Source organism: Urocampus carinirostris, chromosome 20 (genome assembly GCF_059441175.1).
Source record: "Urocampus carinirostris isolate Australia breed hairy pipefish chromosome 20, RoL_Ucar_1.0, whole genome shotgun sequence".
Lineage (NCBI taxonomy): Eukaryota > Metazoa > Chordata > Actinopteri > Syngnathiformes > Syngnathidae > Urocampus > Urocampus carinirostris.
This window is the reverse complement of record NC_142368.1, coordinates 8,912,151-8,938,738: the sequence shown is the minus strand read 5'-3', so window position 1 is coordinate 8,938,738 and position 26,588 is coordinate 8,912,151. Positions and strand designations below refer to the sequence as shown.

Here is a 26,588-nt window from a genome sequence, read left to right as displayed (position 1 = left end):
TAACGGACTAGGACAGAGAGAAATTGGGCCTGGATCGGTATGCTGAAAATGCGTGAGGGCCGACTATTCGGCATGGCATTCTTCGAACAGTCTTTTATAAATTCACCTGCCGTGAAAGGTTTGCAAAACCCGGTGATTAGCATTGTGACGTCGTAGCTCGCCTTTGTAGCGTTTTCATTTGACTCACAGCTTCTTGTGAAAAAGCACTGCAGTGCTTTTAAAACACTATTCAGTTGCTTTACCTTTTCACAGCATTCTGTTTCCAGTTAGCTTGTCAATATTATATTCTTTGAAAACAGTCACAGTCTTTTGCAAATTAGGTAGACGCAGTTTTTCAGAAAAAATACTCATGGAAGTGGCAGCCCTCGCAGTCAACTGTCCTTTTTTAATTTACAGTCACCCTGTCGGAAACAGGGTGGGCTAAAATTTTCACAGAAAGCCAAAGTGGCCGAAGGAGTACTGTCATCATCTGGTAAAATTTTTTGTTTTTTTTGTACAATTTATTCTTGTACTGTGGTCAAACTATACTGGCGGGCAGCATATTGATAATATTATAACAGAGGCGGCAGGCGAGTAAAAATTTGAATCACGGGCTGTAACTGGCACTCGGGTCGGACTCTGGACATGCCTGGACTAGGAAAAGCAGTGAACGTATGCAAGACTTGAACACCATGTTCACAAATTGCTACGTTTACAACGAGGTAAGCCATGAAAAGCCACACTTAAGACTCCAATTAGTCCCTCACGCCGACATTTCTTCCTCCATCCAACAGATGACATTCTGCTGATGGCACTGGTCCATTGGGTTGCTTATGATGCTGTGATAATCCTAAATACGAAAGTCATTTCGTAATAAAAGGCAATCATACTTAATCGTGATGTATTTTTACTACAAGATTTTCTAGGAAATGTGATTTCCAGCTCGTGTGAGAAATCATAGAAATGTTCACTGTCTTTAAATACATGGTTATTTAAAAAAAAATCTCTTTGAAATTAGCCTAGAATTGATATATGTAATGCCAAGCAGATATTTTAGTCGACAACTGGGCCTATTTTTAATTATTACAACGTGGTAATAACATGAAAATAACACAGTAAGAGCAACTTTTCAATTCTTCATTTTACCCAAGCTGAGAATTTTGGGTTTTTCCTTGCCCTCATGCAGTTTTCAGATCAGGGGATGGAGTAAGGGTGGTATGTGAGCACTTTGAGACTTTTTGTGATTAAGGGCAATACAAATAAACATAACTTGACTTATTACTTGTGTAGATGTAATGTTCTAACTGGGTTAGAAATATGAACCCATGTGTTAGCGTGTCTGTGTACATGTATTTGTCATTTTCGGGATGTTTACCATTGGTCTTGTGACATTTTGGTAGTCCTAATCAGTGCTCTCGTTTGCCCGCGTCCCATTTTTGCTGGGGACGCATCGTCTCAAATCAATCTTTTTTGACACAAAATTGTCATTATTACCCGATTACTTTTCTTTTTTAAACAAAGATTTACCGCACTCCAAACTTTTCGTCAGGCAGATCTGTCATTGTTGTTTTGGTCTCGCGGTTCGAGTTTTCGTCTACACGTCGATCTCGGCAAACGAGAACTCGTTGATTCGAGATTATGTCATTGTTGTGGTGCTTATCGTTGAGTGAAGGTTGAGTATGCATACCTGTCAACCTGTACGTTTTTGCCGAACAAAGTACGTTTATTATGCATTTTAAGACTTGTACCACGTTCAAGAAAATCTGTACGGAAAAAAGCAAATTTGTCAATTATGGGTACCATCCGCGATACATCGACTATCACGAAACGGTAAATCAATCAAACGAGTTGTGTAGTGAAAGTCCGTCTCTTTTTAGAGAACCGGCTTTTTCGGCTCAACTCATTCAAGAGAGCTGACTCTCAAACGGCTCACTTGCATCGATGCATTATGTTACGAATTATTATGTTGTATAGAGAAGTTAAGAAAAAATATAAAAAAGACAGGTTTGTGGTTATCCCTTTTATCAATATATTACCAAAAATAATTGAATGCAGAAAATGAATTAATAATTTGAATGAGAAAATGTATTATTCTACTTAATTATATTTGCATGTATTTTTTCCTTCGACAGTGAACGTCCAAGCTACTAAATTTTTCAACTTTTTTTTTATAATAAACCTCATTCATGTCGAGCAAGACAGTTAGTATTGGGTCAAAATCGACACAAAATTGGTAATTTCTTCAGTGTCAGCAATAAGTCGAAACATAATGGCGAAAGTGATAACGACGGCAATAATTCCGGCACGAAAAAACGGCGGAGAAATTCTTCGGAAGATCGCTGAGGCAAGGAAAACACGTGTGTTGAAGCGAACGATTCGACGAAAGATAATAAACATAAGAATACTCCTAGCAAGAAAAGGACTTTTCTGCCAAAATGGACTAAATTATATTTCTGGTGACGCTATGAGGAGGATGATAATGGATTGGACCTTGAGGCATTACAACTGTGGCGGGACAGCAAACCACAAAGAATATATGAACTGAAAGATCTGAATTGATAACTGCTTTGTATTACCAATTAACTGTGATGATTAAAACTGAATGAATATATAGATTTATATATGTATTCATATATTTGTCGCCGATTTACAATTTCAACCTCGATAAGACTAAATTTCGGGGACCCATAGATTTTTGAGCATGCGAGTTCCCGGGACCCATCACTTTTCACAGGTCAAATGAACACTGCCTAATGTTGCTAGGGTTAAAACATAGTTTTAAAGTTAAGATTTGAGATAAACTTTGGTTGGAAATAGGGTGATGGAATCAGTTTTAATGCTCAAGGTTGAAACGCATTGTGTCAATGTAATGTCTCAACTGGGATAGAAATCCGAATCTGTGCGTCTTACTGTGTATCTCGCCCACAGTTACATCATAACAAATCATTACTGATTGACACCTATGATGCAAACTTTCTCCACCTCTTTTGAAATATTAATGTGGGATGAGGAAAAAAAAAAAAAACCCGTGGCGTTATGAATCCGTCCATTATGTCAAAGATTCACTTTGATTGTTTCTCCCTTTTTTTTTTGTCAGCCTTGTGGAGATGCAATCACAACACTGATTACAGTCAATGAAAAGGGAGAAGAAAAGATTGGTGCTAATGGAAAACACTTCAAACGCGGACAGGACACTTTTCCTGTCAAGAACATAGAGAATAGATCAGTGGTCGGGAACCTATGGCTCGCGAGCCATATATGGCTCTTTCTATGAGTACCTGTGGCTCAGAGACAAATTTGATTACATGCAAATTTTCTCAATCTCGTTCAAAACTTGAGCCATTTATCTTGTTCAGATACATGCAAAGCTAAACCAAAGATGAATTTCAAAGCAGTACTTTGCAGAATATATAGGGCAGGTTTTTCACTACAATTTACAGTCAAGGTGTCACACAAAAAAAATCTCGTTTTGGCTGGACAACGCTAAAGAATCCTTTATATAAAAGCTCACTATATAATCTGTGTTCAGATACCTTATGATGAAATCCACAGAACAAACTGTAAATACGCCAAAACGCCGGAAGAGAATTTAAAGTTATTTGATTGGGTGAGTGGGAGGGATGGGAGGAGCTATGCAAAAAGTGCAAGCACTCCCTCCCATCTCTCGCCCTACTCCGTCTGCGCCAAAGGTAAGCACATCAGGCTCCCTGTTTGCAGAATGTTGTGACGTTTTTTACAAAATAACTGCTTGCATCTGGTTTTGAAACCAATATGTATGAAAAAAAGGGTCAAAATGAGTTTAACCGATCTTGAGTCATTGCAAGAAAGAGACAAAGTTTAAAGTGGTATGTTTGTTGATTTTGGGACACGGGCTCTGGCATTATTCTCTTTTCATCATTTTGATCAAATCATCAAAAATAAATGTGCTGAAGACTAAGCTTTTGTCCGGGGCGCGGGTTCAGCAATTTAGTAAATTTGTCTCATAATATATGGTGTGGCTCTTTCCCAAAATAAAATAAATATATTTTGCTTTTATGGCTCTTTGAGTCAAAAAGGTTCCCGACCCCTGGAATAGATGCTCGCCCGCTTGTCAAACAAAAGAAACTTTGACCTTGTTTTCGCTTCTGTCGGCCATATTGACGGATGACCAGGAGAACACCTGCCGGTGGTGGGGCCGGTTGCGGCCAAACTGGCGGTAGTGGTGGGTGTTAGAGGCATGCGGGTAGGCGAGTATGCTGTGAACAGACGGACTGGGAAGCACAATGAACAAGAGCAACGATGCGAGGGAGATGGAGAAGCACATGACAAAAAACATTCCGCTCCTACGGCCGTTTACGACGCTTCGCGACAGAGCGTACCGTCTTGGCCTTGATCCCGTTTTTCTAGCGTACAGAAAAGACTAACCAATCTTGCTCGCCTGAGCCCCGGACACGAAATTCAATTTACACTTGAGAGAAAAGTTTCTAGGAAGGAGCAAAACAAAAGGATCATGGACATAGAGGAAGATGATGCGGAGAGCTAGCGTAGCCATGAGTGTGTGCGTGCGTTACCTACCGTGTGTGTGTGTTGCATTAGTAGCATGGATGGTGTTAGCAGGAGAGGTAGCGGCTGCATGTAGGTTGCAAAGAGAGACAAGACAAGTGGGATGACCAACATGAGTTAATGTTCATCACCAGTGTTGGGACTATCGCGTTATAAAGAAAATTGTTCCTGTATTGTAGTTACTCTTCTCGGTAATGAGTACAGAGACCCCTCGCTACTTCGCGTTTCGGTTGTCACTGGTTCACTGCTTTTGCGGATTTTAAAATCGAATCGTTTTAATTGGGGCGGCATTAGCTCAGGAGGTAGAGCGCTCGTCTTGGGATCAAGAGATCGCAGGTTCGATTCCCGGCTCCTCCGTGTCCTTGGGCAAGACACTGAACCTCTAATGCCCCCAATAAGCAGGTCGCCGCCTTGCATGGCTGCACGTTCGCTATTGGTGTGTGAGTGTGTGTGTGAATGGGTAAGTGTGAAGCACATTGTAAAGCGCTTTGGGAGGTCTTCATTGACTTGAAAAGCGCTAAATAAATGCAGACCATTTACCATTCAATTGTCATTGATATCATGCGCTGTGGTCAGCTGAGAGCACACAACAAATGCTATCATACGGCAGATTGTGTGTGGGTGTTGGGTGTGCGCGGCTGTGATAGGACAATGTATGATGTCAATCAAACGGCGGGGTGGGCGCACGAGTCAATGTCTCCGAACCAAGACAAACTGGGAAGCATGGCCAACACTAGCGTTTATCGTGTCGTACTTTGAAAGAGAATTCATCAATTAAATTTCTTGAGAAATTTCAGAAGAGCGCAAAGAAATGGTGATCACCAGCGGGTGCTCCGTGGATTATTATCAGGTTCGGGATGCAACTAAGGTGGCGTCGGGAGGGAACCAAACAGCGAGGTTCGGGGTCCAGCTTACAGCTCTGGCTAGGATAACAACTCTCCTAAGTTACCCCTGAGTAGCCTGTTTCTCCCCAATGCCAAATCAGTTACCCATTAAACAGATGACCTGGAGCTACAACCCAAAGGAAACCACTACATTTGGGATGGCTGTATTTTAACGCTCGGGGAGACCTGGCTCAACTCGATACCCGATGCTAGCGTGCAGCTAGCCAGCCACTCTCTAAATCGCTTTCTCACACTGAAGGAGCCTTTAAATTTCGTTTTACTTTTGTATAGTAATGGCAATAAAGACAATTCATTCAATTGGAAATTAGTGTTCTTTGTTTTTATTTGTAGATCTATAGCTGTTAATTTGTTGGTCCCATACTCTCAGTTGGTAAGGATTTCATCTTGGGGGCTTTAATAAAGGTGCGACGCTACTCCGCAGATTTTCAATTTTTGTCCCTATTAACCACAATAACCAAGGGATCCCTGTACTGTAATGCATTACCGATAACATTTTGTAACTCAACCCTTGTTCCAAAATAGTGCGTCACTTTCTAAAAGCAAACCGTGAATCACAACATCTACTGCAAATTACAAATTTCTCTTTCAACTAAGTAAAAACGATCAACCCTCCGTCTGCCATTAACACGATGCTCCTTACAAGGAATGGGCAAGGCTTGGATGATCACATCTGCCTTAAAAAAAAAAAAGAACTGAAAAGAGTTACGGTGGCGCTGTTCAAGAACAGAATATGAGGCCACATAATTTCTCCCTACTGATATTCTTCCTACAGTATATACCGTAAATTCCGGACTATAAGCCACTACTTTTTTCCCAAACTTTCAACCCTGCGGCTTATTCAGTGATGCGGCCAATTTATGTAATTTTTCTAACAGCCGCCAGCGGCGCTCGAGTACAAAAGGTCAGATTTAGACTGCAACTTCTAAGCTTGTGCACAAATTAAATTAGCGTAGACATATCCTCATTATGCAAGTTGCAAAAAAAAAGGCACATGACGGCAACTTTCAAGCCAAACGCAATCGAGCAGTCCGATATAGAAAGAAACAGAGCTACCGCACGCAAACTTTACGTTGCGAGCGTGATGCCAGCGTGTTTCTGAATAAGGGAGCGTGGCACGACGTCTATATGATAAAGTTTCTTTCCCATACTGAATAAAAACGACTTTGATGACGTCAGTTATGAGGAGGAAGATGAGGACGGTTTACTGTGCTTGCTACAATTACGGTATGTTTTTTTAACAGAGCTGTTTGCTGTGTTGCGAGCGTGTTGCTAGTAGCGTTTTGCTACCCTTCACAGGCACGGTTTGGGATGAAAGTTATAATATTATTGTTAAAGCTTTGAAAACTCTCTCGGTGTACCGTCTTTCTTTGTAAATTTGTGTAACCATGTATAATATGTATTTGCAACTGTATATTTTTGTAATGTATTTATTTTAGAAACTTATTCTGATGTTTTGTATGAGCAAATGAGAAAAAAGGGGCGGGGCAAACGCGGACTGACGGGAAGTGGAGTAAAGGTGAGACGTGTTTGTGAACGCGGCCGACAATAGTGGATATATATTTTTCCCACCCTTACCTTTGGAAATATACACTTTTTTCCTTGGATTACTTTCAACGGGCACCCGGACTCTGCAGGTCTGCATTAAATGTTAAGTAGGTATCATTTTCCGTTTATTTGGCCGGCTGTGTTTTTTGGACTGTATCGGGTATGGGTTAATGGCTGAGCGCGGAGTGGCATCCAGGCGTCTGTAATTGTTTTATGGACCTTAATATGGCCTTCACGGCTTTGATTTTTGCATTTTGGAGATGGAATATGAGCTTGCTCTGTCCATTCCACGCATCGGCCCGGTATTGCAGTACCTCCGGGAACGGTGCATTCGCAATGATCGCCGCAAGGCTTTAGGGCTAGGACCTTAGCTTGGCCTTTTGGCTGAGAGTAAGTGTCCCGGCTCCTAGGCTTTGTAGCGTATCATGAACTGACCGATAACGGATAATGGATAATGTATAACGAAGATAGATCAATAACCCTTAAAAACCCCAAAACCCCAATTTCGTGTTTGTATTGCTTTTTTTCCAATGTGGGCGCATGCGGCTAATATAAAGGTGCGGCTTGTGTATGTACAAAATCGGTTTTCCTCCCGAAATGTGGTGGGTGCGGCTTATAATCAGGTGCGCTCTATAGTCCGGAATGTACGGTACTCGCATTTAAACCGTATTTACAACTGTGAAATAAAATACTGAAATCAGGGGGTCAGGTTGAATGCACAAGTTTGGTTGTCACCGCTTGGGGCGGGGCTCATACAAGAACAACAAACAAACAGGAAATCATCGGGTAAACATAAGCACAGAATTTACGATAAATGTGTTCTAAATTTTGGTATTTTTATTTGGAAAATAATTTATGCAATACTCTAAGCCTGGGGGGAAATGATAATGTCTTGTACATTTTCAGCAATAGGGAAGGTTGTTGTACAAGTTTTCTTGTATTTCTTTTATGATCTGGCAAATTTTAAGCAGATTTAGGTGGTCAGCTTCAATGCGGGTTTGTACACATTTTCATGGCCAAATTCAAGCATTTTAAGGACTTTCAAGGCTAAGATTTTAATTTTCCTGTACCATTAATTGAAAAAATTCGGTGTGAATCATGTATTTTGCAGAGCCACCAATATATCTGTGATTTTCATATGCAATTTTTAATCCTGCGAGAGCATTTATCAAACATTTATGGTATAATTTTTAGATCTTGAGTAAACCGCGAATATACTATATGTTGATCCAAACAATTTGAAGACAAATCTCTCCCCATATAGGTGTTGGGTAAAAATGTAGTTTAGATTTTCAGTTGCAGGAAGTTCTTCCCATTACCAATGGGGAAACGCTACCTTAATTGTTTTGCACGGCCCATAATAAATGTGTATAATTAACAGGGTTGGGTGGGGTTAATTTAACTTGATTACTTTCAATTACTTTGGGATTACTCCAATACCAAATATGCTAATAAAAGACAAAAGAAACCAAATATGAATAAAATTATGACTCACAACACGTGGTAAGCTTTCTCTGCTGGCTTTGATCTCTTTGATCTCCGGCAAAACTAACATCAAATGTGACAGAAACAAAATGAAAATAAATCCAAACAGCTTGCCAACATCATTTTTGCCGTTCCATGTATTCCGTTACTCCCCAAGCCTGCACAACATTTAGTCATTTTATTCATATTTAGTTTCTTTTGTCTTTTATTAGCATATTTGGTATTGGAGTAATCCAAAAGTAATTGAAAGTAATCCGGTTAAAGTAACCCTACCCAACCCTGATAATTAATGGGTAATCCTTGCACTAATACACATGTTACAGTGCCTTGTTTATCTGTAGCATGCACCCGTCCCATTGAGCTTCACAGGGCAATGCCCTACAAACTAATGCCAGCTGCCGATAATCACCAAAGCCACCAAAGAGCAGTGTCGCCGGCAGACGTGTTAAGGACCATGGCAACAATTTCAAGCCTTGACAAGCATGTCACTAAAAATTCATTTTTCAAACCTTGAAACCACAACATTGAAATTCAAGGATTTCAAGCACCTTTACGACCCCGAATTCAATTATTTGTAACTAGAATCTTTTTGAGTAACGCTCTACTTTTTCATGTCAATAATCCAGGGGTTAACGGAACTAATTCCAGTTTCTACAAGACTTTTCATTTACTAAACGCGCCCAACACTGTTCATCACACACTCGCATGCACAACATCCAGTTTGTATGACAATGGTGAAAGCAAGCGCACTTCACAGCGAGGATGATGGTCAAAATGTTCATGCGCAGTTCTTTTTTTCCTTACCTGGACAACCTAGGCGTGACGAATCACATTTGCCATGGAGGGAGCCATTAGTGGACACACCTAATGACAAAAAGAAGACAAATGTAGTCACACAGCAACTTCTGACAATGTCCTTATTGACTCAAGTCAAGTCATGTTTATTTGTGATGCCCTTAATCACAAGAAGTCTCAAAGGGCTCTTCAGACTGTCGACTATTATGTCACCATCCCCTGATCTAAAACCTACATGAGGGCAAGGAAAAACTCAGCATAAGGAAAATGAAAAAAGATGCCACGATTGGTTAAAACAGAACAAACAATCACTATGTGGTGGCTCAATCATATTTTCTGGACAATACGGCGCACTGGACCATAAGCTGGGCTTTCGGATTTTAGGTTTTTATATTTTTTTAGGTGTGCCTGACATTCCGGTAAGTACTCTAAAAAAATGACATAAGAATTTAACACGATTTTCACACCGGTTTTGCCGACGTGGTGTAGAGTGCTTTTGCATTTACAGTTTTAAGATATTTTTTTAAATAAAAATTGTCCATCCATATATTCCGATCTTATGAGGCGCACTTTCAAATTGCTTTTTTTGTTTTTAAAGTGCGCCTTATAACCCAGAAAATACAAAAAAAAAAAAAATTAAATCTATTTTCCCTGATAAGTACGCAGCAGGAAGAATCAGAAAAACTTTGCTTGTTATCTTGTGGATTTAGTAAGTAAAACTAAGCAAGAATAAGATTAGAAATAAAAATACCCTAAATAAAAAAAAATCAACTTGATAAAACAAAAATGAAAAGAGTAAAAACACATGAAAAAAAAATACAAAATAAAAAAAATTAAAAGAAATATATATATATATATAAAAATGAACATACATTAAAAATAGATAAAAATATATTTTGAAAGAATAATTAAATAATAAAATTGCTGTCAAATAGAATAATGAATGAATATGCAAAAATAAAAAACGAATAAATCAAGCAATAAATCATATATCATACAGCAAAAAATAGATAAACCGGAAATATATATATAAATAATGTATGAACATAATTAACAAAAACAAACAAATACACAATAAAATCAAACAAAATGAAAGTATACAATAGTATACCATAAAAACATTAAAAAACAAATAAAAGATAGATTGAAAATAAAAAAGGATGCATTTTAAAAATACAATAAATAAAATATTACATATATACATACAAATACATGCATATTTTCATACACACGAAATAGAGGTATCAAGGTCCTATCGCCAGCCCCAGCACAACAGTCCAAGTGTTGGAAATTTAATAAGTTTGTTTTGGCAGAGGATGACAAAAGTACTCTTCGTTCTTCACCTTTTTGAGACAGCACGCACGTATGCACACAATTCCATGCAAAACCGCCTCGCAGTCTGGTGGGAATTCAAGGGAGCAGCTGGACTCCATTAACTTAGCGGAATGTGCTAGTCATTTTCTTCACTACATACGTTTCGTTGCGGAAGTGACCACAAGGATAAGAAACAAGTATACACGGAGATGATCAAGAAGAAGAGACGTATTAACACGTATTAAAGGACGAACGAGGGCAAAAATAAAGAAATGAAAGGGAAAATGAAGGAAGAGAACAAGCCAGGGAGCATGCAGGGGGCCCTCATCCAAGACAAATTGCAAACAAATATGGGAGGATATCAACTGCAGGAATACAAATCGGGAAAAATGAAAACAAGGATGAACAAGGGAACAGATCAAAGAAAGGGACGATGGAACATATATATGAAAAAAGGGACTAAAACGAAGAAAAAACAAAGTGAGAAAAGTAAACAAAGAAGGCAAGCAATGAGAAGTGTGCTTGTTGTTTTCCTGGACGTACACGCGATTTCCTGCGTGATGTTGACAAAGCACGACAAACAAGAAACCAGAAGATGAGCGACACCGTAGGGGTGAGACCAGAGAAACGAGGGAGACGTTAAAGAAAAGACTAGACAAACTACAGACGAATTACAGTGACAAAAAGAAACAAGACCATAGGGAAAATTAAACAACATCAAGGTTAAAGAGCAGAGGTAATGGACTAATTTGAAGGGAACAAAAGACTAGAAGAAATACTATGGCAAATAAAAGAAAATAAAGTGACCTTAGAGGAGAGACAATTGAGAAACAAAAGGCAACAAAGACCATAGAAGAGACCTTAAAGCCGAGAACAGACAAACTGCAGACAAATCAGAGTGACCGAAGAGGCAAGACTGTATGAAAATCCCACAAGAGCAAGGTCACAGAGCAGATGTAATAGACTAATTTGAAGGAAACAAAAACTAAAAGAAATACTATGGTGACTAGAAGAAAACTAGAGTGACCATAGAGGAAAGACTATTGAGACACCAAAGGTATCAAAGACCATAGATGAAAAAAGCAAAATAAATAGACCGTAAAGCTTGTACTAGATAAACGACAGAGACCATAGAGCAGAGACGACAAACTACAGACAAATTAGAGTAACCAAAGAGGCAAGACCTAGGAAAATCAATCAAGAGAAAGGTCATAGAACAGAATCAATAGACTTATTTGAAGGAAAATAAAGACCAGAATCAACACTATGGACACTGAGTGAAAACAAGTTAATTGAGGAGAGACTTTTGACAAACCAAAGATAACAAAGACCATAGAAGAAAGAAAAAACAAAATAAATAGACCGTAGAGCTTGTACTAGATAAACGACAGAGACCATAAAGCAGAGACGACAAACTACAGACAAATTAGAGTGGCCAAAGAGGCAAGACCATAGGAAAATCAATCAAGAGAAAGATCATAGAAAAGAGGCAATAGACTAATTTGAAGGAAACAAAAGAGTAAAATAAATACTATGGGGACTAGAAGAAAACTTAAGTGACCATGGAGAAACAAAATAGAAGAAAAAAGAAGAGACTGTAAAGGAGCTACTGAAAGAGAGTAAAACAGTTTTCATAGGAAAGACACTATAGAGAAATAAGAGCCAATCAGTGGACAGACTATTAAAGAGAAACCTACATGAAATGAGATTGACCATGAAGAGGACCTGATGGAAAAACCAGAGAAACCATTGAAGAGAGACTACAGAGAAAAACAGTCCAACAAAAATAAGACTAAGGGAACTAGAGATGTAAGAAAGACCGATGAAATTAGACTGAAACAACAGATAATGGAGGAAAAACTACATTAAACTAAAGGAAAACCAAAAAGGAAACACCCGTGAAACTAGAATGAAACAGAAAAGAAACTATAGAAAAATAAGAGACCATGAAGTAAAGACTATCGAGGAACGAAAGTGAAACAACAGCAACAAAAGAGGAAAGTCTAAATAGAAACGTGAGAAAAATAAGAACGTCTGAAGGAAAGACCAGACTGAAACGAGAATAGTAAAACAGAGGGGAAAAAAGAGAAACGATTAGATACAAATTACCCAACAGAAACCTAAAAGAAGAAAAAAACAAGATAAACCAACATCTAAAGGAGTAAAATGAATCCAATTCGCAAGATACTCACTGCAGCTTAGTGAAGTGTCCGTCTGGGCCAGGGTAGGAGGAACCTCCCAGAAGTTGTTGTCCCAGTCGATGACGTTTCCAGCCGCGTGGCAGGTTAGCGCGTTTAGCTGCTGAACTGTCATGGCGTAGTCCCAAACGCGAAGGTTGTACACGCTCCCCAAAAAGCTGCTTGGTCCTGGTCAAAACAACCAATTTCAGTCCTTGGACCTGGAGATATACAGTGTCCCTTCTACATTCGAGCTAATCCAGTTATGAGAAATTTGAGTTATGAGATGTCTTTCGAGGAAAAATCTTTGCCAAACGTACGAGAGAAAATTCAATTCACGAGAACTTCCAGATGCTGCCACGAGAGTCTGAGAACATTCAGCCCCGGTATCAGCCCGTCTCAGTTAGCACAAGCGTTTAGCCATACGGATTTGGTCCAGCTTACTTGTGTTTATCACACAGCTTAGGTACCATCAATAGTCTCTCGTGCACCACCAGCATTACGCAATAACAGCCGAATCATTGTCACACACTGCTCACTCGATATAGAGTTTCTAGCAGTATCGTGTAGACCCTTCTATCTACCGAGAGAGCTAACAGTGATCATTGTGCTTGCTATTTACGTTCCACCGGATGCTAATGTTAGCATAGTGCTAAATCTCCTGCCCGCTGCTATTATTAACAGCAGCTTGCACACCCCAACGGAGCTTTTATCGTCGCCGGCGACTTTAATCGGGCATGTTTAAGGACTGTACTTCCCAAATCCATTCAATACGTGGACTGAGCAATTAGGGAAAAAACACTGGACCGTGTGTACAGTAAGATCAAACATCTAGTTGGATCCGCCCATATCTGTCTGTCCCTCACCCCCTCATACACACCCCCTCCGGAGGAAAACAAAGCCTATAGAACCAAGACAGTACAAACATCTTCTTTGTTCCTTTATCTCTCTGTTTTCCTTATCCCCACTGTAAAATGTGGAACCGGAGTGCCGCGTCCAATTTCGTTGTCACAATATATCCCATGTTGTAACAATGACAATAAAGGTATATTGTATCCTATTTTACATCTGCATTAGCGATTGTCAACTTCTTCCATGGTAAGTGCTCATAATAACCTCACATTTTATTCCCGGTTAATATAACATTCTTTATCTTACTACTGTATTTATATGTTCAATTACTATTTGTGTTTTTCATGATAAGAAATGAATGAATGAATGAATGAAAACTTTATTTGAACATCAAAATAAAAAACAGAACAAAAACAATAACTCAACAACAAAATAACGTTACATAATATGTTCGAAAGGGGTAGTAAGAAGCAAATGCTTATGTTCCCTACCCCTTCATCTTCCCCACCAAATGTACCAATGATATAACAACAAATGTAATGATATTAATAGTAATAGTTTTGATATAGGAATAGCAACAATAACACAAAGTTAACTAGACTAGACTATTCCCAATCTCCCCCATCCTCCTCATCTCTGTATTCCGCCAGGAATGTTCCTTTGTATCTAAACCTGAACAAGTGAATAGTTGGACACTGTTTGATCTCGTCTTGCAATCCGGTCCAAAACTTGACTCCACACACAGACACACACATACTTTTCCTAGTGGTTCTCACCTTTGGGATTATGAATTCACCACAGCCCCTTAAATTATAATTTCCCTCTTTCCGAATGAATAAATTACGGATGTTTTCTGGCACTATGTTTTTGCTGACCTTAAATAGAATAGAATAGAATAAACCTTTATTGTCATTGTTACAAAATGGGTTAACATATTGTGACAACGAAATTGGGCATGACACTCAAGGTTCACACATTCACAGTGAGGTAAAGAAACCAAGAAGATAAGGAACAGAGAAGATAAGGTTATAAAACACGGAGGATAAGGTTATAGTTATAATTTACACAATATTTACACAAAGAAATGTCGGCATGTAGGATGTTATATACAGTTTGGTATCGTAAGGGTTGTGCAATATGTATTTGGTGCAAAAAGTAGTCAACATAGTGCAAAAAATAGTCAACATTGTGCAAGGTGAGCAGTACACATAGTGCAGTCAACATTGTGCAAGAACCATAGGCAGCTGTGCAATGAAAAAATTTACTAAATCATCTAATTTTAATAATCCGGACTGCAGGAATAAAATATTAGTATGATCTCGATATCCTACCCTGTGTATGGTTCTAATTGCATGTTTTTGGAGTATAAAAAGGGGCTGTAGTGAACTTTTGTAATTATTGCCCCAGACTTCTGCACAATATGTTAAGTATGGAAGTACTAGAGAACAATATAATAAATACCATGCATTATAGTTTAAAAGGAAATTGGCTTTATTGATTATTGAAATGCTTTTAGATACCTTAGTTTGTATGTGTCTGATGTGTGTGTTCCAACTTAATTTATTGTCTAGCAAGATGTGTTATATAGTCAAGCCAAGCCATGTTTGTTTGTATAGCCCTTATTCACAAAGTCTCAAAAGGCTGTACAGACCACAGACTATTGCAAACTACTATTCCACCATCCCCTGATCTAAAACCTACATGAGGGCAAGAACAAATTCAAAAACCTCAGCATGAAGAAATTAAGAAAACTGGTTAAAAGTAAAGTGCATGCTGTGTAGATCCTCCACGAAAGCAAAAGAATAAAGAAATAAAATAAAGCAAGAGAGAAGCCCGACATTTTTAGCCCAAACCCGGCCTGAATTTCGGGCCTGGTTTCGGGTCGGGTCAAGTCAGGGCCCTGGCCCAAGATCTTACCTCTACTGGAAACAGATCGATTGGTTTTCAATTATTTCTTATGGGGAAAATTTGTTCGAGATACGAGAAATTCTAGATAAAAGTTCAACTTAGGAAAGAATTACCGTATGTTCCGCACTATAAGGCGCACCTAAAAGCCTTTATTTTTTTCAAAAGCTGACCATGCGCCTTATAATACAGTGCGCCTTATATATGAATCAATATTAAGTCGCAAAGTCTTGCAACTAATGCAAGCAGCCGCCAACTGGATTTTCCCCCGAAGGCGAAGTCGTCCGCGGTGTATGCTGGGATTTATATACCGGCGTTTCATTTCCTAACCAATGTGTCAATCATCATTTGAATCAGTCACTATTGGCTCAAGTTATTCGGAGGTAAAGGGGGCGGATCCTTTTCATCATTTACAGGCTCGCATAGGCTAAAGGGGCGAAACAAAGCCTGCAATTGGCCGAAAAAGATGAATGTGAATCACACGTTGGGTTGCACTACGACATAGAGAAAACATTTTTTAATATTCTGTATTTGTAAATATTTTACTCTCCTGGATTGACTACACTCACGGTTGTAAGAAGACCATGGTTACGTATCATTATTGAACGTGATGGCTGCAAGAGAACTTAGGTGAGCTATGCGGCTTTATATTTTCCCGGTATCTTGTTTTAGAACGATCTTGATGTTTCTGTGATGAGTCTATTTTTAAACTAAATTCAATTCAAAGTGTTTATTGTCATATGCACAGTAAAGAACCCCGTTTCCTTGCACAATAAAATTCTTACCCTGTCTGTCCACACAGTTGCCAGCAAAAAATAAAATGGAAACTAAGAAATGTTTGGCATTTCTTGAATCCCAAGACTTTAACCTTCCGAATGATATTTGGAACGATGCATTTGAGTGATTGGTGACATCGTACAGACACTGTTTCCGTACACACCTATTTGCTTCTTTGCAAGCTTTCGGAATGTTAAGGGGGTAATAAGTTTGACTGAACTATCTGACTGTTTTGTTGACGTTCCCATTGTAGCGCCTTATCATCCGGTGCGCCTTATGTATGGAAAATATAGGACCAAAAACTATTTTTTGGGGGGTGCGCCCTATAACCTTAAGCCTTATAGTGCGGAAAATACGGTAATCATGTCTGTGGAGGGTCCACTGTATAAGTGTTTCCATTTCATTCAAGCACATGCATATCGTTCACATTTTACTTCGAAATACAGTTAGCCTTACCCCCGAGACGGAAGGTTCCGCCCCCCGGCACGGAGCGTCCGCTGGAGTCGGAGCAGGTCTTGGCCCAGTGGTTGCCATTGAAGTAGACGCCAACGCGACCGCTGGATGACGCCCACTGTACACACAAGCTGCTCATGGAGGAAGTCCAGTCGGCCGGAGTGATAATGGAGTCCAGCGAGCAGGTCACGCCCTCCACCACCAATTTGACGTGCCCGGCGTCCGCACCCAAAGCCAGCCCCGTTTGGTCGCTTGCGTCGCTATAGGTGAAGATCTGCTCCACCTGCGGAGACATCCCGTCGGAATGTTACATTATGTCACTTACACGCAGTTTTGGGGAGTAACGGAATACATGGAACGGCGTTACGTAATCAGGAATTGTATTCAGTTATGGATTATAATTTAACTTGAAACTATATTTATATATATTATATATATATAATATACCCCAGCCATATCCCCCTAGTGGGAGGTGGCTAGAGTCATTTCTTACTCTTTTTGGGAGATTGATTCAGAGGAGGGGATTCCCAGCCCCCTTGCTCCACCCAATTGAGGTGTTGGGAGTAATTAGGTGACCAAACCCCCCAATTCCAACCCCTACAGGGAGTGCAGAATTATTAGGCAAGTTGTATTTTTGAGGATTAATTTTATTATTGAACAACAACCATGTTCTTAATGAACCCAAAAGTCTCATTAATATCAAAGCTGAATATTTTGGAAGTTGGAGTGGGGCTTTTTTAGTTTTAGCTATTTTAGGAGGATATCTGTGTGTGCAGGTGACTATTACTGTGCATAATTATTAGGCAACTTAACAAAAAACAAATGTATACCCATTTCAATTATTTATTTTCATCAGGGAAACCAATATAACAGCTCAACATTCACAAATATACATTTCTGACATTCAAAAACAAAACAAAAACAAATCAGTGACCAATATAGCCACCTTTCTTTGCAAGGACACTCAAAAGCCTGCCATCCATGGATTCTGTCAGTGCTTTGATCTGTTCACGATCAACATTGCGTGCAGCAGCAACCACAGCCTCCCAGACACTGTTCAGAGAGGTGTACTGTTTTCCCTCCTTGTAAATCTCACATTTGATGAGGGACCACAGGTTCTCTATGGGGTTCAGATCAGGTGAACAAGGAGGCCATGTCATTAGTTTTTCTTCTTTTAGACCCTTTCTTGCCAGCCACGCTGTGGAGTACTTGGATGCGTGTGATGGAGCGTTGTCCTGCATGAAAATCATGTTTTTCTTGAAGGATGTGGACTTCTTCCTGTACCACTGCTTGAAGGTGTCTTCCAGAAACTGGCAGTAGGACTGGGAGTTGAGCTTGAGTCCATCCTCAACCCGAAAAAGGCCCCACAAGCTCATCTTTGATGATACCAGCCCATACCAGTACCCCACCTCCATCTTGCTGGCGTCTGAGGCGGACTGGAGCTCTCTGCCCTTTACCGATCCAGCCACGGGCCCATCCATCTGGCCCATCAAGACTCCCTCTCATTTCATCAGTCCATAAAACCTTAGAAAAATCCGTCTTGAGATTCTTCTTGGCCCAGTCTTGACGTTTCAGCTTGTGTGTCTTGTTCAGTGGTGGTCGTTTTTCAGCCTTTCTTACCTTGGCCATGTCTCTGAGTATTGCACACCTTGTGCTTTTGGGCACTCCAGTGATGTTGCAGCTCTGAAATATGGCAAAACTGGTGGCAAGTGGCATCTTGGCAGCTGTACGCTTGACTTTTCTCAGTTCACGGGCAGTTATTTTGCGCCTTGGTTTTTCTACACGCTTCTTGCGACCCTGTTGACTATTTTGAATGTAACGCTTGATTGTTCGATGATCACGCTTCAGAAGCTTGGCAATTTTAAGAGTGTTGCATCCCTCTGCAAGATATCTCACTATTTTTGACTTTTCAGAGCCTGTCAAGTCCCTCTTCTGACCCATTTTGCCAAAGGAAAGGAAGTTGCCTAATAATTATGCACACCTGATATAGGGTGTTGATGTCATTAGACCACACCCCTTCTCATTACAGAGATGCACATCACCTGATATGCTTAATTGGTAGTAGGCTTTCGAGCCTATACAGCTTGGAGTAAGACAACATGCATAAAGAGGATGATGTGGTCAAAATACTCATTTGCCTAATAATTCTGCACTCCCTGTAATGCTGAACGCCAAGCAGGGAGGCAAGGGGTACCAATGTTTAAGTCCTAGGTATGACTCGGCCGAGGCTTGAACCACAACCTCCCAGTCTCGGGGCGGGCGCCATACCCCCAAGGCCACCGAGCTGGTCATTATATTTACATACTGTATATCCAATGCGTTGTTGGAATTGAGAAGGAAATTAAGTGTTTTTGAGATGACGTGTTTGAGGAGTATGTTAGGCGTGACAAGATCGGATAGATTGAGAAATGAAATTGTGAGAGACAGAACTGGAGTAGCAGTGGAACTGAGCAAGCGTGTGATTAAGAGAGTGCTCGGTTGGTTTGGACACATGGAGAGGATGGATGAGGAGCGAATGTTGAAGAAGATCTACAGAGTAGAAGTAAATGGAAGGAGACCAGGAGGAAGGCCACGGATGGTGTTATGAGTGCACTGGAGGAAAGAGGTCTAAATACAGTGGAAGCTAGAGCTCTTGTTGGTGATAGGAAGGAGTGGAGAGGTGTTGTGAAAGGATAGTGGGATGTTTGTACGTGTTCTAAAGGATGGGCTTGGCACCCGTATGATGTGGCAGGGGTAAACCAGTGAAAGCTGTCGGGCCCTGATGTTGAACAGAAGAGTGTGTTGTCACCTTGACCCGAGTGACATGGCCGCTTTCTTGTGTCCCGTTTCATCTGGAGGAACGAAAACATGACCAACTTGGGTGCCGGGGTGCTTAACTTGTTTGGGTGTTTGGGCATTTGGGTTGGCCATGGTCCCAAAAAGTTTTTTGTGTGTGTTTTTTTGCTGCTTTTTCCCTTTTTTATTTTCTTTGTTTTTGTATGTGTTTGTCTTGCTGTAGGTCACCCCTCTCAAGGGATATGACCAGGGTGGGTGGGTAGGTAGGTAGGTAGGTAGGTAGGTAGGTAGGTGGGTAGGTGGGTAGATAGATAGATAGAGAGATAGATAGATGGATAAATAATGCGCCGAAAGACAAATTGTGTGACGTATTTTAACTGTCACAGCACTTACAGGTATGGTAACTGCAGGCTGGAGCTGATCATTGGCTGAGCCTTTGCCATTCTGGTTATTCGCCAATCCATTTGAACAATTGTCTTTTGTTTTCTTCCACGTGTCTATTATATCTACCCATTTTACTGCATCGTTTACGGATGAAAGAGATAGAAAATGTCGCTTGGCAATACAGATTAAGAAAACACAGAGGAGGAGGAGCACCCCTGGCCACACATCTATTGCATGTTCCCGTTATAAAAGCTGCGAAGCACCAGCTACAACATGCAAAGTCTCCTTTGTTCGAGTTCATGGGCTAGCTTGTTGTTCTACTTGCAGAGCATGTAAGGTATTGGGGATTTAAAGGTGCTACTTGGTCCTACATGTGCTTATTTATTTATTTTTGATTTATACTACTTTAATTTTATTGTTTATTAAATCACTTGAATTTATGTTGATTATTTTAATCTACTTTTAAATTAAGTGTAGGGCAGCACGGCGGCGCAGTGGTTAGCGCATGTGTGGCACAGTTCTGAGGTCATGAGATCGAACCTGCCTGTGTGGAGTTTGCATGTTTTCCTTGTGCTTGCGTGGGTTTCCTCCGGGCACTCCTGTTTCCTCCCACATTCTAAAAACATTCAAGGCAGGTTATTCGGCCGGTTCAAATTGTCCCTAGGTGTGAATGAGAGAGTGAGTTGTCTGTCTCTGGGTGCCCTGCAACCAGTTCAGGGTGCCCCCTGCCCACTGCCCAAAGATAGCTGGGATGAGCTCCAGCACCCCCGCAACCCTACAGAGGATAAGCGGTGCAGATAATGAATGGATGGATGGATAAATTAAGTATATTTTTTGTTGATTGGATGGATTTTGATCATTTGATGATCTGATTGGTTGTTTTAAAAAAAAAAATCAATACATACGACGTTGCTACATTTACTCAGTATTGAGAAGTACTTTTTTACTTTTACCCAAGTAAGTATTTGGATGACTACTTTTACTTGTACTTGAATAATATTATTCTGAAGTAACAGTACTTTTACTTGAGTAAAATATTTGGCTACTCTATCAACCTCTCCTAAAACCCTTGATCAGTGTTTATCATATATACAGTATAAAACTAAGCGGCACGAGATCGTCCAGAAGATATAAAAACATAATGCAATACAGTGGGACCTCGGTTATCGCGGTTAATGGGGACCAAAACCACCCGCGATAAGTGAAAATCCGCGAAGTAGCGGTGCACCTTCCCAAAAAAAAAAAAAAAAAGAAAAAAAAAATTATTATTTTTTTACATTTTTTTTAATTATTATTATTTTTTAGACCCGGTTTATGGGGACCAAAACCACCCGCGAAAAGTGAAAATCTGCGAAGTAGTGACCTTCAAAAATGCTTTAAAAAAAAAATTCAAAATTTTTTTCTAAAAATTATTTTATTCTATTATTATTTTTTAGACCTGCGAAGCTCTGAACCCGCAAACGTGGAACCACAAAGTAGCGACGCCCCTTCAAAAATGCTTAAAAAAATGATTTTTTATTTTTATATTTATTTATTTATTTTTTTAAATTATTTTATTCTATTATTATTTTTTTCAGACCTACGAAGCTCTGAACCCGCAAACGTGGAACCACAAAGTAGCGACGCCCCTTCTAAAATGCTTAAAACAAAATATATATATTATTTTTTTTTTAATGATTTTATTATTCTTATTTTTTAGACCTGCGAAGCTCTGAACCAGTGAACATGGAACCATGAAGTAGCGACGCCCCTTCAAAAATGCTTAAAAAAAAAATATATATATATATATATATATATATATATGTATATATATATATATATATATATATATATATATATATATATATATATTTAATCCATCTCATTAGCTACACCGCTTATCCTCAGTAGGGTCGCGGGGGTGCTGGAGCCCATCCCAGTAATCATCGGGCAGTGGGCAGGGGACACCCCGAACTGGTTGCCAGCCAATCGCAGGGCACACAGGGACAGACAACTCACTCGCTCATTCACACCTATGGACAATTTGGACCGGCCAATTCAACTGAAATGAATGTTTTTGGAATGTGGGAGGAAACCGGAGTGCCCGGAGGAAACCCACGCAAGCACGGGGAGAACATACAAACTCCGCACAGGAAGCCTGGAGCTGGATTTGAACCCACGACAGGTTCCCATGACATGAACTGTGCCGCACAAGCGCTAACCACTGCGCTGCCGTGCTGCCATATATATATATATTTTTTTTTAAATTTTTTTTATTATTATTTTAAGGCCCAGGAAGCTCTGAACCCGCGAACGTCGAAGCGCAAAGTAGCGAGGTCCCACTGTATATGTGCGCCCTATAAATGTTTTGTATCATCTAACAACATATGACTTTGTTAAATGGGCACCCCTTTGTTGCAGCTTTGACGCCCCTGCTTCCAAGGAGGGTGTGTTGAGAGACTGAGGCTGGGATGAGGAAAAGCATAGGGGAAGGGCGGCGTGGGGGACACTTCACCTCTGACTGGGGCAGGGGGAAGATTCTCTATATTACTACTATACATAGAAAAAATAATTGGCCAGCGGAATGGGGGGACACTTCACCTTTGACTGGGAGAGGGTAAAGAATCTTCTGTATTACTACTATACATAGAAAAAAATAGTTGGTGTGCGGCATGTGGGGACACTTCACCTTTGACTGGGGCAGGGGGAAGATTTTCTGTATTACTACTATACATAAAAAAAATAGTTGCCGGCTCCTGTCTTCCAAATAACGCACATTATTCATGATTTTGGAAATACTGCTCCGCATATTTCTCACTCTGCCAGTTACTGTGGCTCAAGCAGAGAGGAGCTTATCAAAACGGAAGTTGATAATGTCGTACCTGAGGTAAATCATATCTCAGGAGCGGCTCACTGGCCCTGCGTCATCAGCATAAATCAGAAAAAAGGGGAGCAGATTGCTTTATGACGATTTTATCGATGATTTTGCATCAAGGGGAGCCAGAAAGCTCAGGTTTTAGTTTGTGTTTCTTTTTTTTTCATTATTCAACTACATTTTCTGTAGTGTGTATTCAAATGTGTGTCATTGTGTTATTTTCTTTGTAAGAACATTGGTCAATTTTATTTTCTCTTCACATTTTTTGATAAATATTTGCCATTTGTACGTACAGGGTTGGGTAGGGTTACTTTAACTTGATTACTATCAATTACTTTTGGATTACTCCAATACCAAATATGCTAATAAAAGACAAAAGAAACTAAATATGAATGAAATTACAAAATTTTGTGCAGGCTTGGGGAGTAACGGAATACATGGAACGGCAAAAATGATGTTGGCAAGCTGTTTGGATTTATTTTCATTTTCTTTCTGTCGCACTTTATGTTAGTTTTGCCAGAGATCAAAGAGTTCAAAGCCAGGAGAGAAAGCTTACCACGTGTTGTGAGTCATCATTTTATTCATATTTAGTTTCTTTTGCCTTTTATTAACATATTTGCTATTGGAGTATTCCAAAAGTAATTGAAAGTAATCAAGTTAAAGTAACTCTACCCAACCCTGTGTATGTATAGTGTATACGTATTTGCTGTTTTCATGTAAAGTGTATTTATTATTTAAATATTTGTGCAATTGACGGCGCGTGAGCAAGGAAACATACGGTCCACAGGCCGGATCTGGCACATTAGATTTAATCTGGCCTCCGGTTGGAGACTTTGCCCATTTAGTATAGAACTACCACTGTGACCTACCCTATATAGTATAATCACTGATGACAAGGGATCTCACACATTTATTCTTGAACAATGGGGAAACTAATTAAAATCTTTGGCATTGAATATGTCATTTGTTTTATTTAACGGGTGAGTAATTGCAGTTTTACACCTGAACCAACACACAACGCTATACAAACTCAACACTGCCCCCTAGCAGCCGGAAAGAGCATTTTGTTTGCATTTATTCATATTTAAATGATAACTTTTAACAGAAATGACCTAGAGACTCGCTTCTTTTTTGGACATCCTCAAAAATTTACAGGAGGCCGGATTAAAATCTAATGTGCCAGATACGGCCTGTGGGCCGTATGTTTGCCTGCAAGATCCTGAATAAACTTAGAAAGGAGAGTAATTATTAAAGAGACAGTGTTTATTTTTAGACCCCTTGATGTCGCTGTATTGTCATGCAACCAAAAACAAGTCCTTAAAGAGACAGTGTGTATTATTTGACCACTTGATGTCGCTGTATTGTGTCATGCAACCGAAAACAACGGAATCCAATATATCAAGACTCAAAGTGACCAAACTGCAGCATCTCTTTCTCATATTTTGCCCAGCCATTTACAAAGTTTTTGATTTTCAAGAGTACCTGTAGCAGCAAGATGGCGGACAATCATGTCAGCCTCCTCTAAGTGAGGCTCTTGATATGTATGCTCTTGTCTCCAGCTACGAATGTTTAAAAATATGTCTATATGTTAGTTAATTTTTTTGATTATTATTCAAATCTCATCATCTCATCTCATCAGCCACACCGCTTATCCTCAGTGGGGTCGCGGGGGTGCTGGAGCCCATCCCAGCAATCATCGGGCAGTGGGCAGGGGACACCCTGAACTGGTTGCCAGCCAATCGCAGGGCACACGGGGACAGAAAACTCTCTCGCTCATTCACACCTAGGGACAATTTGGACCGGCCAATCCACCTGAAATGCATGTTTTTAGAACAAGCTGAGATTGGCGGGCAACCAGTTCAGGGTGTCCCCTGCCCACTGCCCGGAGATGGTTGGGATGGGCTGCAGCCCCCCCGTGACCCTAATAAGGATAAGCGGTACAGCTGATGAGATGAGATGAGATGAGATTATTCAAATCGATGTTTTGAAGGAATTCAATTTTTTGTAAAACGCTAGTCGGTGCTAAATTAGTGGTCCCAATTGAATCACACCCTTATTACAAGCCGTGACCCAAAACAAGAAATTTGCACTCCCCGTTGAATGAATTGTGCATTTTAAACCAGATCGTAGACTAAATTCCCTTTTTTACGAAAAACAAAACGACCTACACCAAAATGACTTCAAGTCAAAATATTGCCTCCGATGCTCAATTAGCTACATTTTTAATGAAATCCAAAGCACTTCACTTCAATGGCTTTGTCAAGAAAATAAAACTCATATCTCCACGAGCGGCTGCCTTTTCCAGCAGCTGCCCTGTTATCTCTCACTTTTTGTGATTTATTGTTTTATTGTCTGCTCCTATCTTTGTTTTTTTGTTCCCGTTTGACTACACTTTGGATGACTTTCTATCCTATGGACATGGGTTTTAGCGCACAAAAATGCGTTTATTCGAGGAATCAACTCCCTGCCCTGAAGAATTCTCGTGCCGGCGTGATGAGGGGGCCTATGGTGGAAGAAGAGCCGGAGCTAGCTAAGCGGCTAGCGGCGTTGTAAGTCTTCGGTACCATCCGTAATCATGGTAAATGTGAACTCACTACCAAATAAGACCAACGAGTGCTGGTGGAAAACATCGAAGCGCACAGGGAGTGCAGTTTGCTGTGTTTTGCGGAAACGTGGCTCACGTTTAGCACCCCGGATGCTAACGTGTAGCCACCCGGAGCTACCCGGAGCTATTTTAGCTATCCGGCTTCAGCCTCGCTATACAGAGACACGAAAGCCTACGGGAATCGGAGAGGAGACGGACTCGCTAACACGAGGTGGTGTATCCCTGGACACAAAGAAAAAGATTTCCATCTGCCGCAGGGATGTCGAACTTTTGGACTGGCGTGTGACGTCATCCACTCCGCTCCAAGCACCCCTTGGGCATCATGTTAATCTGTTAATAAACAACAGGGTAGACTGCTGGAAGTGTGAATTTCCCTGCGGGGATGAATAAAGTATCTATCTATCTATTTCTCCTGTATCTGCATTTGGTCGTGCTCAACATGAGTAAAAAACCTTATCATTCTTCTTCTGTGGTGTGAAATGGGAATTCTAGCCATCTACTTGTAAGGAGTTTAAATGAACCTCAGTAACTGAAAACGGGTCCGCAACCCAATTTTGGGTCCGCACACACTATTTGAGAAACACTGCGAAAAACAATACACAATATAGAATGACGTATAAAACAATGAAATGGTGTTTGTGGAGAAAGCAATCATATTTCCTAACTGGACTTCAGCACTGACCTGTTGCGGTGGCCCGCTTCGTTCCAACTCTAAGCACAGAGTCAGGTGATGCAGCGTTGGCACGGCAACGGAAGATGAGACTTGGACCGCCGGTACATTGCCGTTAGTGATGCTTAACTTCTGATTTCTCAACGCCACGGCGACTGCCAGAGATGGGACGGGAATGCTTGTTATGGTCAGTGGTGGGGGAAGCACGAGTTATCTCATCTCATCTCATTAGCTGCACCGCTTATCCCCAGTAGGGTCGCGGGGAGCCCATTAATGTTCAGACATTGTTGAACAAATTCACTGGAATACGTCCTGCTACATATTTAAAAGCTTAAACTCTTAGGATTCAAAATATACCCATGTCAGAAATATCAGTCTAAGACAAGATACCAAAAAACTATAAATCCGGCATATCTCATCCTGGGAGTTAGCTCATAATACGAACCCCTGCAAATAAAAAAATCCGCCTAAAAGCATTCCTGCATTGTTTGACAATCTTTGTTGTTTGACATCTTTTTGCCTTCATAACCACCCTTTAAAAAGAAACATACTCAACAAATTATTTTCAATA

At 40.3% G+C, this 26,588-nt stretch overlaps 1 protein-coding gene and 1 pseudogene across 3 annotated transcripts in view; one reads left to right on the top strand and one right to left on the bottom strand.

Annotated features, from left to right (window-relative positions):
* The window catches only part of adgrg6 (adhesion G protein-coupled receptor G6), a 77,456-nt gene that overhangs the window by 34,537 nt on the left and 16,331 nt on the right, over positions 1-26,588 (bottom strand). For 2 of the 3 annotated variants that reach the window (XM_088325721.1, XM_088325723.1), the window contains exons 4-8: positions 26,030-26,172; positions 16,733-17,012; positions 12,758-12,931; positions 9,261-9,320; positions 4,534-4,587 (exon numbers count right to left, since the gene is read on the bottom strand). In XM_088325721.1, coding sequence (XP_088181847.1) covers positions 4,534-4,587; positions 9,261-9,320; positions 12,758-12,931; positions 16,733-17,012; positions 26,030-26,172 — 711 coding nt within the window. The remainder of the gene's footprint in view (positions 1-4,533; positions 4,588-9,260; positions 9,321-12,757; positions 12,932-16,732; positions 17,013-26,029; positions 26,173-26,588) is intronic. The other variant, XM_088325722.1, reaches the window with a different exon arrangement.
* LOC148346176 (U2 spliceosomal RNA) lies at positions 7,211-7,300 on the top strand (annotated as a pseudogene).